Source organism: Scomber japonicus, chromosome 14 (assembly GCF_027409825.1).
Source record: "Scomber japonicus isolate fScoJap1 chromosome 14, fScoJap1.pri, whole genome shotgun sequence".
NCBI lineage: Eukaryota > Metazoa > Chordata > Actinopteri > Scombriformes > Scombridae > Scomber > Scomber japonicus.
The window spans coordinates 26,413,806-26,430,899 of NC_070591.1; the positions used below are offsets into that span (position 1 = coordinate 26,413,806).

At 38.0% G+C, this 17,094-nt stretch overlaps 1 protein-coding gene across 1 annotated transcript in view; it reads right to left on the reverse strand.

Moving 5' to 3' along the window:
• LOC128372882 (kinase non-catalytic C-lobe domain-containing protein 1) overlaps window positions 1-17,094 on the reverse strand; it is a 39,173-nt gene that overhangs the window by 13,287 nt on the left and 8,792 nt on the right. Inside the window, exons 3-16 of the mRNA XM_053333079.1 lie at window positions 16,180-16,238; window positions 13,563-13,709; window positions 12,322-12,439; window positions 12,090-12,229; window positions 9,550-10,185; window positions 8,047-8,161; window positions 7,750-7,821; window positions 7,590-7,651; window positions 7,332-7,490; window positions 5,503-5,580; window positions 5,251-5,338; window positions 4,797-4,989; window positions 3,666-4,372; window positions 1,177-1,315 (exon numbers count right to left, since the gene is read on the reverse strand). Coding sequence (XP_053189054.1) covers window positions 1,177-1,315; window positions 3,666-4,372; window positions 4,797-4,989; window positions 5,251-5,338; window positions 5,503-5,580; window positions 7,332-7,490; window positions 7,590-7,651; window positions 7,750-7,821; window positions 8,047-8,161; window positions 9,550-10,185; window positions 12,090-12,229; window positions 12,322-12,439; window positions 13,563-13,709; window positions 16,180-16,238 — 2,713 coding nt within the window. The remainder of the gene's footprint in view (window positions 1-1,176; window positions 1,316-3,665; window positions 4,373-4,796; window positions 4,990-5,250; window positions 5,339-5,502; window positions 5,581-7,331; window positions 7,491-7,589; window positions 7,652-7,749; window positions 7,822-8,046; window positions 8,162-9,549; window positions 10,186-12,089; window positions 12,230-12,321; window positions 12,440-13,562; window positions 13,710-16,179; window positions 16,239-17,094) is intronic.

Consider the following 17,094-nt stretch of genomic DNA (forward strand, 5'->3'; position numbering starts at 1 on the left):
TTATTCAGGGGAAAATCACTGAGAATAAGCCTCACACTGCCCCACAGCAGGGTGTGTATGATCTCTGGCTGACATATGACTCTGACAAGAGTGATGTAACATTCGTGGCAACACAACAAGTATTACAGCAGAAATTTGGATGCTGCTGATATCTGTTCAGGGCATATGATCTGCTCATTTTGGAATAATCTGTTCGTATTTGCTTACATAGTGCTATCAGTTATTCAATATGTTGATTTTCTGAGTCCATAAGAATTTGCCCCCGAGAACATTTATTTTATTAATTGAAAGGTATGACTTTATTTTACAACTCCCTTCATTTTTATTATTTTTACTGGATATTGTTAACATTTGCATGTATTTAATGTTGAATTTCTTTCACATTTTACAGAGAGGGTGCAAATTGCTACAACTATAGAAGAAATGTCCTAAAAGTATCTACTGTGTAACTCTTTATTTCAGGATATTTCTTTAAGAGGGTCATGTCATTTGGTAATATACTGGAAATTTGCTCATTATAGAGTTTTTAAGAAACATTCTAAAAGGTTAATAATATGCAGTTCAACTCACAAAACTACACACTAAAAGCTACTGATTTTCTATCATTGAAAGAATTGTTATATAGTCTAAGTTATTAAGAACAACAAACATATGAAACCAAATATAATGAAACGTCACTGAACAAGTAAACCAACTAATCCCTTTTTCCTCAACCCACTCTCTGTAACACACATTAAAAACTAACAGGAGATTAACATAAAATTAAGGGATTTGTAAAAATAATAAATAAAGCATTACCAAAAGAAACACAAAATCCTCACATTTGAGAATTTAGAGCCAGTGAATTTTCCTTCATAAATTGTTGGAGTTATTGGTTTAAGTCAACTAACCCATTAACTGACAATTATTTTCGTAACATAATTGGGCTCATTATGTGAGAAAGTGCAGCTGGTGACACAGTTAGACATTTGAGCATGCTCTCTTTACTGAGCAAACAGTTACTGAAGAGAGGAGCGAACCAAGACAACAAGCTGTGCCACTGGCTGCACTTATGTCATTTCTCTTTTGTGAAGTCCAAAACTGAAAGAAAATCTATTTTTTCTAACCTATTTCAGTTATGCTTTGAAAATATTTTTAAAGAAAAGGACAGACACAAGTGTTTGAAGTTGTACTCACAGTGCGGTGGAGCTGTAGTTAACCAGGCGGTGCAATACACCTAGCAAGTCATCTTCCCAGTACAGATCACTGAAGCGCTCCCTCACAACACTGGCAAACACACAGTACTGGAGGTCCTTCAGAGAGAAGATGCACTCCCCTCGGAAAAGAGAAAAAGTCAAGTTTCAAAATGAGTATGTCAATTCAAAACAGGATGATGGATGATGGGTTACTGGTGTTTTATTCTGAAATGTTTGTACTGAAGATCCTAATTGGAGTCAAAGGAACATTATGCTGATTTTTAGCCATGCTTGCAGTTTAACTCTAAGGATGGCAATATCAGTGTGTCAATTGGTTCGTCCACCACTTTGGTCCAGACTGAAGCTATTCAATGGATTGCTATGAAGTTTTAGACATTCATGGTCCCCAAAGGATGAATTCTTCTGACTTTAGTGATCCTCTACATAGTATTTCCTCTAGTGCCACCAATAGGTCAAAGTTTTCACTTATGTTATGATATATCTTAACATCTACTTGATGGATGGGCACAATATTTGGTACAGAGTTTCATGGTTCCCAGATGATGTATTCTGATAAGCACCAATAGGAAAGTATTTTTACTCTTTTGACACCATGAAGTTGACTTTTTAGGTATGTATTGGAATATCTGTGTAACTATTGAATGGATTGTTGTGAAATTAGGTACACACATTCATGGTACCAACAGGATGAATTTAATTTGTCCAATACTTTTTTTTATGATCAAATACTTCAAAATCATGACATTCCCATTAGCTGGTCTTTATAGACATTATAGCTGCTAAAAATCAAATTACTAGCATTAACACTGTGAGCCTGGGCAGCATCGTCCCTACATGACACTGGGTGTGTGCCCAGGGACACCAGCCAATCTGTCACACTGAGGGGCACCAATGTGCAAAAAATGAAAAACATAAAGCATTTAGCTTTTATACATTACTATTCATATTAATAAGAATATGAATAATAAGAAGACAGATGAAAAAATTGTTGAGAGTAGTTGTGCATCTTTCAGCACCACAGAGATGTATAGTATAGAGAAACAAGGAGGTGGAACAGACCTGTTTATTTCAGTAATAATAGTAGAACACTTTATTACTGATAGAAAATGTGTTAAAAGACAATTTCCTATGTGGAATAAGTACACCTTTTTATTCCTGAGTGCATAGTGCATACATTAGCAGTGCATTTTCTTCCTATTTTACAGATGCGAGAAGGAAAATCAAGTCCTGTATAAATGTAGTATCGGCTGTTTCTGACCAGGAAAACAAAACATGTCTTTTCAATAGTGAAAATCAAACCTACAGTACATTGCAATACATTGTCTCAGTGTGCTATTTCTTATCACCTCACCTGGCACTCTATGATCATTCAGCTGTTGTAACAGTTGCTTGCCACAGTCATTACTGGACTTGGCTTATTTGGTATATGTGTAATGATATTTTTTACATACATTGTAATAGTTTTGCATGTAGTCCTCATGATAATGATAAGTGAAGCTAATGATATTTAGCATATGTTGCATTGGGATGTGAGTTGGGGTTCAAATTTGAGTATCAGTATAAGGGTTAGTATGTATGTATGTATATTTGTGGGTCAGTGTCTATCTATAATGTCAGGTTTCTTGGTTGTAAATGTTGTGAATCTATGGTCTTTATACCCAAAGTAAATTCAATTTTTTCATGTTTAAGGTGGAAGGAGGGGTGCACTTCAAGAGTGGTCACCCTAGGGCACCACACTGCGTTAATGCTGTCACCATGTTAGCATGTTGGTGTGAGCAATGGTGTCGTCTTGTTAACCAGACACAGGGTTGTCTATTCTCTGTCACACAGCAGACAGTATTCTGACGTCAATAGATGGCAGGAGAACTACAGGCAAGTGTTTTGGATGAAATAAAGCTTTATCTTTTTCTCTCCACCTGAGGGCATCTCGATAGCTCGGCTTCTGTAGCTGAGAACTGTATGTTGGTGTACCAAATAACCTCCCACTACATGCTACATGTGCAGTGGGAATACTGAAAGTACATAAGTAGCATAACAAGTCTACGCTACCAGCTTGGTAACCACAAAATTATTTTAATGTAACCTTCGAGGAATATTCTCCAGATGTTCTGAGGAACTATGTTAACAATATCCTGTGGAGGAAAAAACAAAGCTTTCCTTTAAAGAATACTGATATGTTGTTTGCTGTTCTTGGTATCTTCTTAGAATGAAGGAAGCACATTTTTTTATTCCTAGAAAATGCTCAATAACACTACCAAAAAGTGAGTGCGTGTAAGCATGTGGCACTGACCATTCTGTCAAGATGAATGGTACTTAAGTGTATTTAGTTTTATTGGACTACATGTATCATTACCACATATCACTTATTCATCCTACAAAACATCCTACAACACAGTGGGGATTTACCAATGCTGGGTAAAGCAATGAGGCAATATGAAAATGATATCACAGTGATCCAAAGATACATACCCATGGCAATGTCCTCATGTCCATTGTCCAAACATCCATCAAGTGAAAACTCTCCCTTGAGCAGGTCAATCACTTCCTGTAAGGCAGGGTGGACTTTGGGGAAGTTGGACCCTGAAGGAGACTGGTTTTCACCTCGTGTCTCTGCATTTATTTGTCCATTGTAAGCTCCAGGCACACTGTGCTCCAAGGGGCTGTCAGAACTGATGGAGCTAACATTGAAATAAGATGATGATGGGTCATACTGTTGGGGTTCAGGCCTCTCAGGAACAGTCTGACAGTTAATTAACGGACCATCAGTGCTCTCTGGAACTGTGATGAGACCCTGCAAAGACTGCAGAACCAATGAGAGATTTATATCCAAGCCAAGGACAGACTCAGGAGCCCTGACCTGTACAGGCACTAAAGAAAGATGTCCTGTTTTGGGATCCTGACGGAACAGATAATTGTTGAAAACACCACAACTGTTGAGGTTGGAGGATAATGGAGGAGGAAGAGAGACTTCAAGACAAGAAGTATTAGGGAGAGTAGAAACAGAGTTGACTGGTAGAGTTTTATTCATGATGACCTGATTAACAGGGTCCGACTCTTCTGTAGGTTGACTGGGTTCAGTCTGTGTAGGATTTGGGTCCTCAGAGTGTGCAGTAAAATCAAGATCTAGGCTTCTTTCCTCAATATGTTCACTGCTTTTGTTGAATTCTTCCACAGTCCTGTAAACCATATAATATCTGGTTAACTTCCTCCATGTATATGTACTAGTATTATAAATATTGATACTTTCTCTTCTCATTATTTTCTTATATATGTCCTTTAACTTCATGATATGATATAATTCTGAGTGAGTGACATTAAACCTGTTATAAAATTGTTGTAACAATGTTATTTCCAGCATCTATTGTATGTGTAGAGTTTGAAAATTAGTAACTTCAGCACACCCTAGTGGAAGCAGGCGGAAGTGCATGCTGCCCCCTTATCCACTGAAATAAATGTACTGGAGGCTGAGTGGGACTTTTTAATCTTTATACAAACAAAATAAATTATGTGAATCTAATTATTCATATTGTATTATATTCATTTGAGACACTGGACTCAGAGAATTGTGCCATTTTTTTAAATGACAAAAATACTCCTTACTCTTCAATGGCAGCTCCAAGGTTTTGGCTCTCCTCTTCTGAGTCCTCTTCATTGGTCAGGATGATGGGGGTGAAGTGTGTGGCGGTGGAAGTGAAGGCCTCTGGGAATTGGAGTTCTTTGTGGACTGGATAGCTGTGGGGAACAGGGCCAGGCACAGGAGCCAGTCGGCTCTCAGTGGCCATGGGCACAAAGCCTACACACAGTTACAACAATGCCAGTTACAATATCAGTGATATTGTCTCATGCAATGCACACTGGTAAAATGACACAAAACGTCAGCAATATTAGGAAGACGCCATGAATCCTACAACATCTGCTTTTTAAATCAGTCATGTCAAAAGAGAGAGAACATGGAGATGGAAATCAATAATTAACAGTGAATCTGTTATGTGTTATATTTCAAAGTCAACTATATTGCATGAGGGCCATCCATGTTAAAATGAAGCTGTCATACCACTATTGATCTGTGTAGCCTCTTCATATGAAGTCTGATGAGGGTCATCTACACTCAAATCCTCTCCATCAGTGGATTTTGAGGCTGGCTGAAAGAGAATTAAATTGGTTCATTATACTAGAGACAGATTCTCTTTTTTTAATTAGACAAAACATGACATTCATAATGAAAAACACAGGTGCAGAGACTTCCAAAATCAAATAAATGAACAGATGAAGATACAAAAAGCTCCAAAACGTATCCGTGGTTTACCGGGTGAACTCTGCTGAGGAGCTCGTTCCACACAGTCTCAGCGTCTGTCCCCTGACGTGATAAGTAGTCACGACAGCTCTGGAACAGATCCACATGAAAACAAGCATGTGAACAATACAGGACACTTCACACATGATCACTCACATACACACACACACACACACACTACCACTGAATTTATTCTAGCCTAGAAAAACTGAAGGGTTTGATTAAAAATAAAACATCCCATACGTATGCAGAGAAACTAGCAGCCGCTTTTACAAAATGATTGACAACAGCACTTTTACAAATTGGATTTCCTATATTTCCATTACAAGTGATTTCTTTCTATAGCGGATATGCTACTCCTCTCCGGTTTTGCAACATCTGCACACTGATATGCCTAATTAAATCAGGATAGAAAACTTTTATATATAAGTAAATGGAATTTCAAGTGTTTTCCACAGCAGGGCATATAACACAGAATATAATAAACTGAAATACAAAAGATGCTGGAAGAAGCAGCAGAAAGAAGGAAGTTTACTGTGGAAGTATCTTTATAGGAAATGAATAAGAGACAAGACTTTCCTCAGCCACACAATTAGAGATGGTTTATAAATGTGGTGGATATGGGACTAAGAACACAAGTGGACGGCTTTAAAGTAAAAGATTTTAACTTCCTATAGCAGATGAGAAGAGGTCAATCTGAGAACTCTGGAGCTCAGGAACTAGATGCTGATTTTGTAGATTATCTTTGTTTATTAGCGCTACAAACCGGTTAAGTCAATATCCCTCCACTCTACTTCAGCCCTTCTGTGTAAACATATTATCCCCACCCACCTGTCTTACACTGTTTGAGTATGAAAGCTAGATGGGAGGGGGCCCTTCTGTTAAAGCTCTCAGCCTGTTTGTCCTCAGTTCAACCCAGTTTTATTAAAAATAACAAGAAACAGAAAAAGAAAATGAGAAATACTCATCAAAGTCATGCTTCAAGACAAAAATATGTAAATATGTCAATAGAAACTAAATTTGAATCATCGAATTTCAATTGCTTAACTTTAATACTTAATAACTGAATTTGAATCCTATATTTTTTATTTTTATTATTTAACTTGAGTTTAACATCGAAAACCTGAACCCAAATGGTATAATTTTAAATTACTTTTTTTAGTTTGGAACCAAAATGTGAAACTAAATGTAATATTATGATGTTGAATTCAGTTGCTCTGAAACTGTATTTGATCCTTATTGAAAACAATAAATTATGATATTCAGATTCTTTTTTTGAGTGCAGTTGTTCTAAATAAATAATACAGAGTCAACTTACATTCAACTTCATTTTTCCCCTGCATTTTTTCAAGTGGAGCAGATTAAATTGAAATATAAATAATTCAAATTCAGTTGTGACACATATTCCTGCCCATACATTTTTCTCATATAATTGGCTTGTGCACCATTTTTGTCAAAGCAAACTGAAATCCAACAATTGAAATACCATATGTGTGTTATCACATAGATCTGAAAACAGAAATACTGCTGGATGGAGATGCTTAAGTCAGAGAGTTTAGTGGGAGCACTGGAATCAGGAAAGGATGGGATGATTGAACTACTGGAATGACAGACACAAGATCAATTTCAGACGCAGGAGGGAATTGCAAATTGCATTGACTTTGTGCCTAGTAAAAGAAGAAGACTGATTAATAGGGGGCTGTATATATAAAACATGGGACAGCATATGGAGCAGGGCCTTGGCTATAATTTGGCTCTACTTTAGACTAATAATGAGAAGAGAAGACAATAAAAATGACCAGTCAACAATGATGAATACTTTGACTGATAATCATAATGACCTTTTTAGCCATGACAATGGTGGGCCTCTCGATGGGCGTCCTCTTTGCCATCTCCAGGAGCAGTCTCTTCAGTTTGCGAGGCATGGCCAGCTTTTGATTAGGTGATAAACTGAACTTGGCTGTGGCCCAGAGAATAGCAGCGACCCCATAAACACAAACCTGAGCCAACACAGAAGAGAATATCAATGGGAAAAGAAAAACACTTTTATAAGTGAAAGTCAATTGTAAAACAAATGGCAGCAGTTCAGACGGACAGACCTTCTCAGTTACAATTCCATGTTCTTGATATTCAGGTGCAAGATAGAATTCATCCCGGTGTCCTACGGAGAAAACAAAGTCAGAGAGTGTAGTCAACAGAAGACTCAAGAGTGCAATTTTAACTAAGCAACCAAACATTTAAAAATGGAAGTAATCTTACCTATGTTTTTAGGTTTCAAGAAAAGCACCTCTCCCTCAGAGCCAACATACACTGTGTCCAGGCACAGATAGGCTAATGGAAAAGAGAAAAATCAGCTGCACAGAACAGTGAGCAACAAAATGCATTCAGTGTAGCATCATTTGCATATTTTTTTTCTCTGACTCCCCTTTGGAATTTGATACAAAAAGCCCATCTTTAATTTCAAGGACTGGATAAAATATGCGAAAGTCTCCACTGTTCTCGCAAAAGAGCGCTTAATACACTTTTTGCTTTTCATGCATGAATTTGTGAAATCACCTGGAAAGTCAATGTAGGTCTGCAGCGAGGATAGGCAGGTGTAACACAGAGCCCACAGCTCATTAACTGTCAGCCTCCGTCCACAACGAGTGAGTAGCTCTCTTAAAGAGATCCACTGGAGAGAAAATAAAAGCAATGAATTTCAGACTGGGGTTTTTTTTAATTCATCTGCAGGCCTAGATAAATTTAAACTGAACTAAACTAAATTAAATTGAACTAACTTGTCATTTTCCAGTTCTGTTTGAATGTTGGAACCTCCTGTCTTCTGTTCACTTGTCCATTTTTGCAAAGAGATCAATGTAGTAATGATATCAACATGATAACAGCATCACGTTATGATCATCCATCATCCACTGATTACAGTGATGTTTAGCGGTTTAGGACTTTTAAGTGCTGTTGTAGACCCAGTTTGTGCATCTCATGTATTTCTAAGTGTGTGTGTGTGTGTGCATGTGTGGGTCAGGGTTTCAGAATTTGGGACGTGTATGCATTGTACCCATTTAATTTTATTACACTAAATGTATACTTTGCACATATTTGTGAAAGTTGGGGGTGTGGGGATGACTGTGTCCTGATAATTTATTGCTACAGCTTTGCACAAATGTGTGAATTATGGTGATTAGGCGGGGTGGGATATGAGGATGATAATGTTTGTTAAATTTCATGAGCTGGTGTTTTGTACTCCAATTACATCGAATTCTGTCATTAATTTATTGTTCCACCTACCTTCCCGCAGGCACTGCAGGCGGAAAATAGCAATTTTGCTAAAATGTGGTACAATGCATCTCTCCTTGTTATATACAAGGTTAATGTTTTATTGTGCACTGTCCCTGTTTAAATAAAATTACACTACGTTATCATCAAGTCAGAGTCATGTACAGGTGTGTCTGTAATGTGCCACATTTTTCACTGAAAACAGCCAAACTGGCCTAAAGGCAATGAGTTTGCAGCTTTGCATGAAGCAGACATTACTGAGCATGTGAAAAAGTGGGTCTACTCTTGCCATGTCAACATAATGTACAGCCCTTTTTTTAATAACTAAGAAAAGCAGACCTTGGTCTCATGGCAAACCGCTTAGCTTACACTAAGAAAGTGAGTGTTACTTTAACATATCCAGAATGAAATCAGCTTTATTTAATGACTGACTGATACCTAGCTACTACAAGAAGAAGCAGCTTGACTGTGAAAATGAATGATCACTGAAATAGTAGTTAGTCATAATCTTGACTCATTGCTCCCCTATTAGATTTCTTCAGGGCTTTCAACCATATTTTACTTTACTTACTCAGAGATTTGGAGTTTCCTCAAGTCAAGACAATTATCCAGGAGTTAATATAAGCTAAACTAAGAAAAGTTGACTGATATGTCTAAAGCTACATCTCGTAGCAATTATAAAAAATTGTGTTATTGCAGCTATTCCCATTTCTGATCTGACCTACATCCCAACCAAATTAGAAAACTGAGAAACTCTTTAGATTAGAGAGCCATCTGGTACTGTCTAACCTCATCCTGAGATTCTTCATTGAGGCACAGCATGCTTTTGGTCATGTGGTTATTAGGAATGTAGAGGCCGTGGTTCAAAGAGCTCAGGTCCCCAGAAGAGTCATGTTCCATGTCCAGCTCCTGACACGAAGTATAGGGAGATGCTAAATCCTGGTTACAGTCCTTACATTCATCGTCTTGGCACACTTGAATATTTGTCTCTCCACTGCATAAAAACTCGGCGACGTCCTCATTTATTTGCAACATTTGGTTGTCAGCGAGCGAGTTCATACAATCCTCCTCTAAACTGCGTGGGTAAGACTCGCAGGACCTTCCCCGGTTGAGTCTTTGAAGTCTGTTGCTCCAAGAGGACTTGCAGCCCAAGTGTTCATCTGCTCCTATCTCAGTGAGGTCCGATACAGGTATACTGATATCTCCATGAGTTGGAGGGGAAAGGCAGGGGGGGTTGTTGGAGTCAGGGACAGAGCAGGAGCGGTTGAGCGCCCCTCTAACTCGATTCAATCTCTGCTGGGCTCTCCTCCGAACCGGGGAGCTGTTGTGAGACCGGCAGTCCAACTCGTCCGTCAAGATCATGCAGTCTCTGTCGCCGCTGTCCATATCCTCCGCCCAGAGGGAGGAATCCCAGCCCGTGCACACCTGCAGATGGAGTTTTTAGCATAGTTATTTGTTTCAGTTGCTCCAAAGGCATTGATAATCTTAAGTAAGCTTCAACCGATGTGGAACAGGAACGCAAAATCGAAGTGGAAATGAAGTAACCGGTTAAAAATGTGGAGGCCAGCTAATCAACTGATTTACAGTACAGACGAGGTTTTGAGCAACATCAGCATGGGATGAGGTCAGAGAACAAACCATAATGACTGAGATACCAACATGAGGAGTTGTTTTTGTGGCTTGAACTATGCAATTTGCCAAAGTAATGGATGGAAAATGCTCAACATCCCAAGAAAGGAAACTTCAAACTCAGCACAGGGTTCATAATTAGCTAGGCATCAGGGGTCTGACCTTCTAGATTTTAATAAGGAGGGGGATAATCTTGGACAGAAACTGGTGACTAAGAGCCTGTTGTAAGAACAAGGTAACAATAAATACCACCGTGATTTGACATTTATAATTTCAGGTTTAGGGATAATCTTTTCATGATTTTCATGCAGTTGATAAATTACACTTTTTAAATCCTGTAATGACACAGTTTCCTATGAGTGACATTTTGCTTGTTTTCTCTGCTAGCATCCTCACATTATGGCATGTAATTTTCTGGTGTATATCTACTAACATCCACAGTCGGGGGCTTCTGTGCTCTTAAAAGGACAGGATCACTATTTTTCAAGTCTGTCTTAAAACAAGAGTCAGGTGCCCTTATGAACATAGAAACAGGTTTTTCTTGCTGTAGTAATTCCTCCTGTTCATACTGACCATTAGAAGATCCATTCATAATGCACTTACAATGTTAGTGATGGGGGCCAACATTAGCTGAAGTTAATATGAAGCTTCAGCTGTCTAAATGAGTCAAATCAAGTAGATATGTTTCAACGTTACAGTCAGACTTTTTAGTGCCAAAGTCCCTCTTTTTGTTACTTTACTTTCACCACTGCTCACTAGGGAAACACAGAGAGAATTTGATGCTAAAAAAACTGTTAAAAAAAACTGTGAACCTGTCCTTTAACTTGTGCAGGTAAACAGCAGGCATTTCAAATATGCTAATGTTTTGCTTTTTAATGTTAATAACTCCATTTAAATAAAAACCACAAGCCTGTCAGCCCGTGACTTTTCTTGAATATATGTTTGATGTCTATTATATTTTCCATTATTATGTGTGGGATCTATCTATCTCATACATAATAATACAGCAGATGCAGACTGATTATAGCAAAGCACAGTCAAAGCCTTCTAGAGGGTTAGGCAAAATTAAACCAACCGTCTAGAAGGTTAGTTCAAATTAACCCAACCGCTGGGTCAAAATAACCCATTAAAAAGAACTGCGACTATTAAAAGGATCCCTGACTCTTTTAGGCCTTATTAGATTAACATAGTCATCAACTGTAAAAATGTGATGTTAAAACACTGGTGGTGTCTTAATGAGATGGTTCCCCCCTCGAATGATGTCCCCCTCCTTTCCAAATTGTGTTTTTCATAGCACCACATCCACGGTTGGAGTTAGGTTATGGTTACGGTTAGCTGGTTGGGGTAAATAAAGTATTTGGTTGATTTAGGCATTACAGATTCAGGGTAAAGTACCGAAATGAAGTACTGTTGAGTACTGATACCGAACACCGGGTACTGGTACTAGTACTGGTATCGGTTCAAATGTGAAAGGTACCCAACCCTAGTGAGGAGGCTTCTCTGTTCTAACCTGTGCTGCTTGTTAACAGTTTGAGGCACACAAAGTCATTTCTCAGTACTGTAACTGCCACAAGCTGCCATTCCTCACAGAGTACCATGTGCCACGTTGGCTCACGGTAACTGTTTACCATCTTCATAACACAAGTTAGCAAGTAAGCAGCTGCTTCATAGAAATCTCCAATAAAACCTTTGTCTTGTACCTGCTGCCTGGATAGACCATTTGCCTTATAGGAACTGTCAACACACAGGTCTTTGGTATTATCATCTGAGCTCAGTCTTTTGAGCAGACATCTGGGTTTGGGATGCTGCCATCTTGCTTCCCAGGAGCCTTCCTGTCCATCTGTGGAAACACAAAGCGAGCAAGTTAGTACCAGGAGAAATCACAGCAGAGACCAAATGGTGACATGTGTAAATAGAGACGATGAAAATCACCTTGAAAGGTCGCCACCGATTCGATTGAGAGCACACGCCGTCCAACAGAAGACAGTTTCCGGCACACGGCTGCAGATGAGGTATGAGACAGCCTCGATTCAGCCAGAGAGAGGATGTCCTTGGGGGGAATTTAGCTTCAAGTTTAATTTAGCTTAAACAGACGTGTAATGCTTATTTTCTAGTTAGGATAATACTTGTTGACAAATCTGTGTGCATGATTTTCACCTTGGGAGGGTAAAGCAGAACACAGTAGACTATACATCTGATGAGCTATCTCTGCATATGAATATGAATATGAAATGAATAAAACATGCAAACATACTGTACTGTACTGATATTTTTAGATGAGATGAGTATAACATGCTTCCAAAAATAATTAAGAGGTAACTCTGCATGTCATTGCGAGCTATCAGGATCCCTCTAAGTGATATTATTTAATCTTTCACATCCTGTAATACTTGTATAACTTATTTAAATGTATTTAACTTACATTTTGTATTATTCTTTTTTAAAGTCTATGTTGTGAATGTTAATGAAGGGCTTTCTGACTGTCATAGTATGTGTGAGATCTGCACTGACACAGCATGACCACTTGATGGTGCTCAAGAGCAATGACTAGCTCCATGTAACACAGTGCCAAATTAGCTGCTCTAGTCATAAGAGAAAAATCGACCTTAATTAACACTACAGCCATAATGACTGTAAACACTGCTTCATCTCCAAAAGGACTGGTGTGATTCTATAGGACATGTGACTGTGTGACTGTGAAGGAATGGTGATGGAGTGCAGCACTGGGATGTATTTTATGGTCTTGAGCAAATTAGCAAGTTATCAGCTGCAGTCACGGTGATTAAAAAATAATGTTCATTTATTTCTCTATGTGTTTATCTCTATGTGTTTTTTGGTTTTATAAATTTCCTATAAATGTGGCTGCTAAAAGAGACTGAAAATTGAGCTAAATAACAATAATAATAACAAATAATCACATGTAAACATTTTCATAATAATTCACTTAATTTAATTACTTATTATTAAATTCTATCATTAGCATTATATTGATTATTGTATATAATGGAATTGTTGTCTTTTACTATCAAATTTAAAATAAGAAATACAGCAGTCTTTCATCATATTACCATGACAACACAATGGCTGAAGTGAGATCTTATTACTATTCCACACCTGTCTAATTGTATTGAACCATGCAGCTTTTTTTTTTTTAATTCTCAGGTGTTTCATACCTGCAGGAGCGGCCTGTCCTCTGGCTTCTCCTCCTGCATCTGCTCCAGCAGCCTCTGGATCTCCACTCCCAGCTCAGCCTCCAACTCTGGCTCGATGACAAAGTTCAGTGCGGCAGAAAGTGTAGAGCCCAGAGAATAAACATGGCCCTGCAGCCCAGAATAGAAGAAGCAGAAAACAGTATTATCGTCAGGAAGCAGCTGCAACTGTGAATTTACAGTACAGAGCTTACCAACACTGGCTTTTAGCACTCTATAAGTCTGTGAATGACTGTAGAAAAAAAAAAAGAAAAAGAAAAAAAAAAGCAGGATCCTCTTAGTATTTTGGGCAGTAATGATCACGTATTGTACACATACATCACAGAGCATTTGTTTTGCTTTGCTACACTTGACACTGGATATTATAGTAAGCTTTAAGGCAGCAGAGGATTTGAACCAGGTGCTTCTGAGTTCACATCCAACATGTAACGACTACTTCCTACAATTGAAGTGGACTGTACCCGTACTTATGTGGTCAACACTTGCAAGGCGGATCCCACAGTGGGACGCCAAAATAGACGAGTAAACAGTCAACTGAAAGCCTTAATGCTTGTTTTGCTTGTTGGCTATGTGCGACATCTCCCTTGAGAAAAACACTTGCCCTGCGAGAAACAGACGAAAGAGAGAGCCCGGGGTTCAAATTAATCAGGGATGTTGTGTGATTTGAGAACAAACAGCAAAAATATGAATTGCTTGCTTATTTTGAAATTCTGAATCACTGCTTTTCCACAGAGGCTTTTCAATCCAGCTACATCAGAGGCCTTACTGTATTGCACAGCATTCTCATTTCAAGACTGTTTTTAAAGTAGATAGCTAGAGGATAGACAAGAGTGGAGCCAGATCTGATTATGGTATGTGGAAAAGTGCAAATAGTGGGTTATAATATTATTTAGTACAAATATTTGAAACATTTTTTGTTTTTGGGAGGAAATAAAACAGGAGAAATAAGAGCTTGCAGGTCAACACTCGTAGCGTAGTGATGTTACATCACTGTCTCAGTCTCTGTCCTCTGCTCCACTCTGTCTGCCTCTGTGTCTCTGATGTATAAATAGCTGGAGGTCTGTGTGTCTAGCAGAGCTGAGCTTTGGCTGAGAGGTCAGTACAGTTATCTGTGTGTCTAGGTGTTTGAGAGCTGCTGTGGGAACCAGAGTTTGCGAAATAGTTCATTGAAGAACACTAACTTTAATATCCTAAAATAATTTTGCTGCCTCGATAAATGCAGATACACATACTGGGCTCTCTGCACATTCCTAGTGTAAGGTGGTATCTGAAGAGGAATATGATGAAGATTAATCTTTTTTCGTGTAATTTTAACTTGTACAAAATAAACTAAAGCTAAACTAATATAAAAGTTATAAAGTCCTACTCAACAAGATGAAGAGAGCATAAATCATTAATTTGAACTTTTTTTAAATTTACAAGAGCCTGTGATATTAATACATACATATTTCATTTATTTAATAAGACAAAGCCTTAATCAAAGGAACAATCAGATCTTGCTAGTCTGTCATGATGAGATTTACATGGATGATCAATACAAAGATAAAGGAAAGGAGAATACTTCTGGTGTATTTCACCTAGGGACTTATTTTTGTAGCTGTGGTCAGACATCTGTTAGATCAGATAATATTGTATTGAATTTCTGAGATTGCTGAGCCAAGAAACAAGTTTGGCAGCCAGATTATCTATATCACTTTTTGTGAGGACGTCAAACTGAAAATGAGAAAACCAAATTTGTTGGTAATAAGTAATAACACTTCTTTGCACTGGAATACTGTGATGAACCTGACGTGCAGAAATCATACATTCTTTTTTCTTTTTTTTAAGAATAAGAAGGAAACAAAGGTCTGAATGGACATGGTGAACCAAACTGTGGATGACCCTAACAGACCCAAATTGAGTGGAAACATCAACACTACCTCTCTCTCAGAGCTGATACATTTGAGTCCGCCCTGCTATTAGATAACAGGATGAGATTAGAGCAGTTTAAACTTGAGTCCCAGATTGCATCAAATACAAAATATAACAGTTAATATTAAGGAAAAAGTTGTAAAAACTGTTATTTTTTTGGTTTTGATTTTACCATTAACCTTCATTTTTTCTTCTAAATTGGTTAGGCTAAGCTGGAATTTTGGTTATAATCCTTTTAGCACTGTTGCAGCACTCCCAGACATCTCAACTAATACTTATGCATTCAATGAACTTCATCAGTATGCCATGCTAATAAGAGTGATGATGAAAGTATGCAAATAATACCAAATTTAAACTAAACCAGAATGATCTTGTTATCCACGATGTTACTCTTATAACCGCCTTCTCCCTGTTTCATCACATGATCAGATAGAGGTGTGTGATGTGAGCTTGTAACTGATTGATTGTTGGCTCTTGGTGTTGGGAAATCTAGGTGAGGCAATAGAAAAAGCAACACTCTTCCCCTTTTTTTCCCCCTCAGCAAACATCACCAAGGTGCCCGAGACTGTGTGGCTATACTGAGTAACTCCCAGGGGTGCGTGTGCGTGTGTGTGTGTGTGTGTGTGTGTGTGTGACAAGATGAAAATCTCAAAGATTCAGCCCGTCTCACCTCAAACGTGCTGCCTGTGTTGTCAAACTCAGGAGGCACAAAGGAGCCCTCTGGATCATCTGTGGGGACAGGGACACATAAATTAACTGCACCATTAACCCTGTAACACCAAGTGAATCATAATTGATACATAAGTTTTAGAGAGCTCTGTATAATTAGTGTGATCTTTTTATTCCTGAGAAACCTGATGTATAAGATCAGATACATGTAGTGCACAGATAAACCAATGCAGTGTTGAATTGCTGCATAGTTTCTAGTTTCCTGTTGAAAATGTGTGTATCAATAGAGATAAATGACTTTCTATATTTATCTGTACATCTGTCCATTGGCATTTTATTGCATTTCCTGCATCATGTATCATCATCATCATACATAAAAAGTTTCTTAAGGCAAGGCAGCTGTATTTATATAGCACATTTCATATACTGTACAGGGGCAACTCAATGTGCTTTACATAAAAACTAAATATCAGATGTTTTAACAGTAAGAATTGGAGGCATAAAAACATACAAATAAGAAAACCTAATTATAATAAAAAATAAAACAAAGTACAGAAAAATAGAAAGAAAACAAAAGGCTAGATTCACAATAAAGCATAACATATGAGAGTGCAGTATTAGATAATAATTTGCATTAGGTGTAGGTGGTTATATGAGCTTTACAAAGACCCTATAAGGGATTTAACCCTTTGTAGGTCTGCTCAACCATTTGGTAGAGGTCACTTTGTCTATCTGCTCAAAACCAAAATCTATTTAACCCAAACTTTGTGGACAATCTTTACCACTTGTATGACGTATGTAATGTACAAAAAGACCATCAGATTGCATTATGGTTGCTATAGATACAGGTTGTGCTAGTGTATAAAGGAAGAATAACACAAATCACTGCTGACATCAGATATCCTGCTGGAGACAT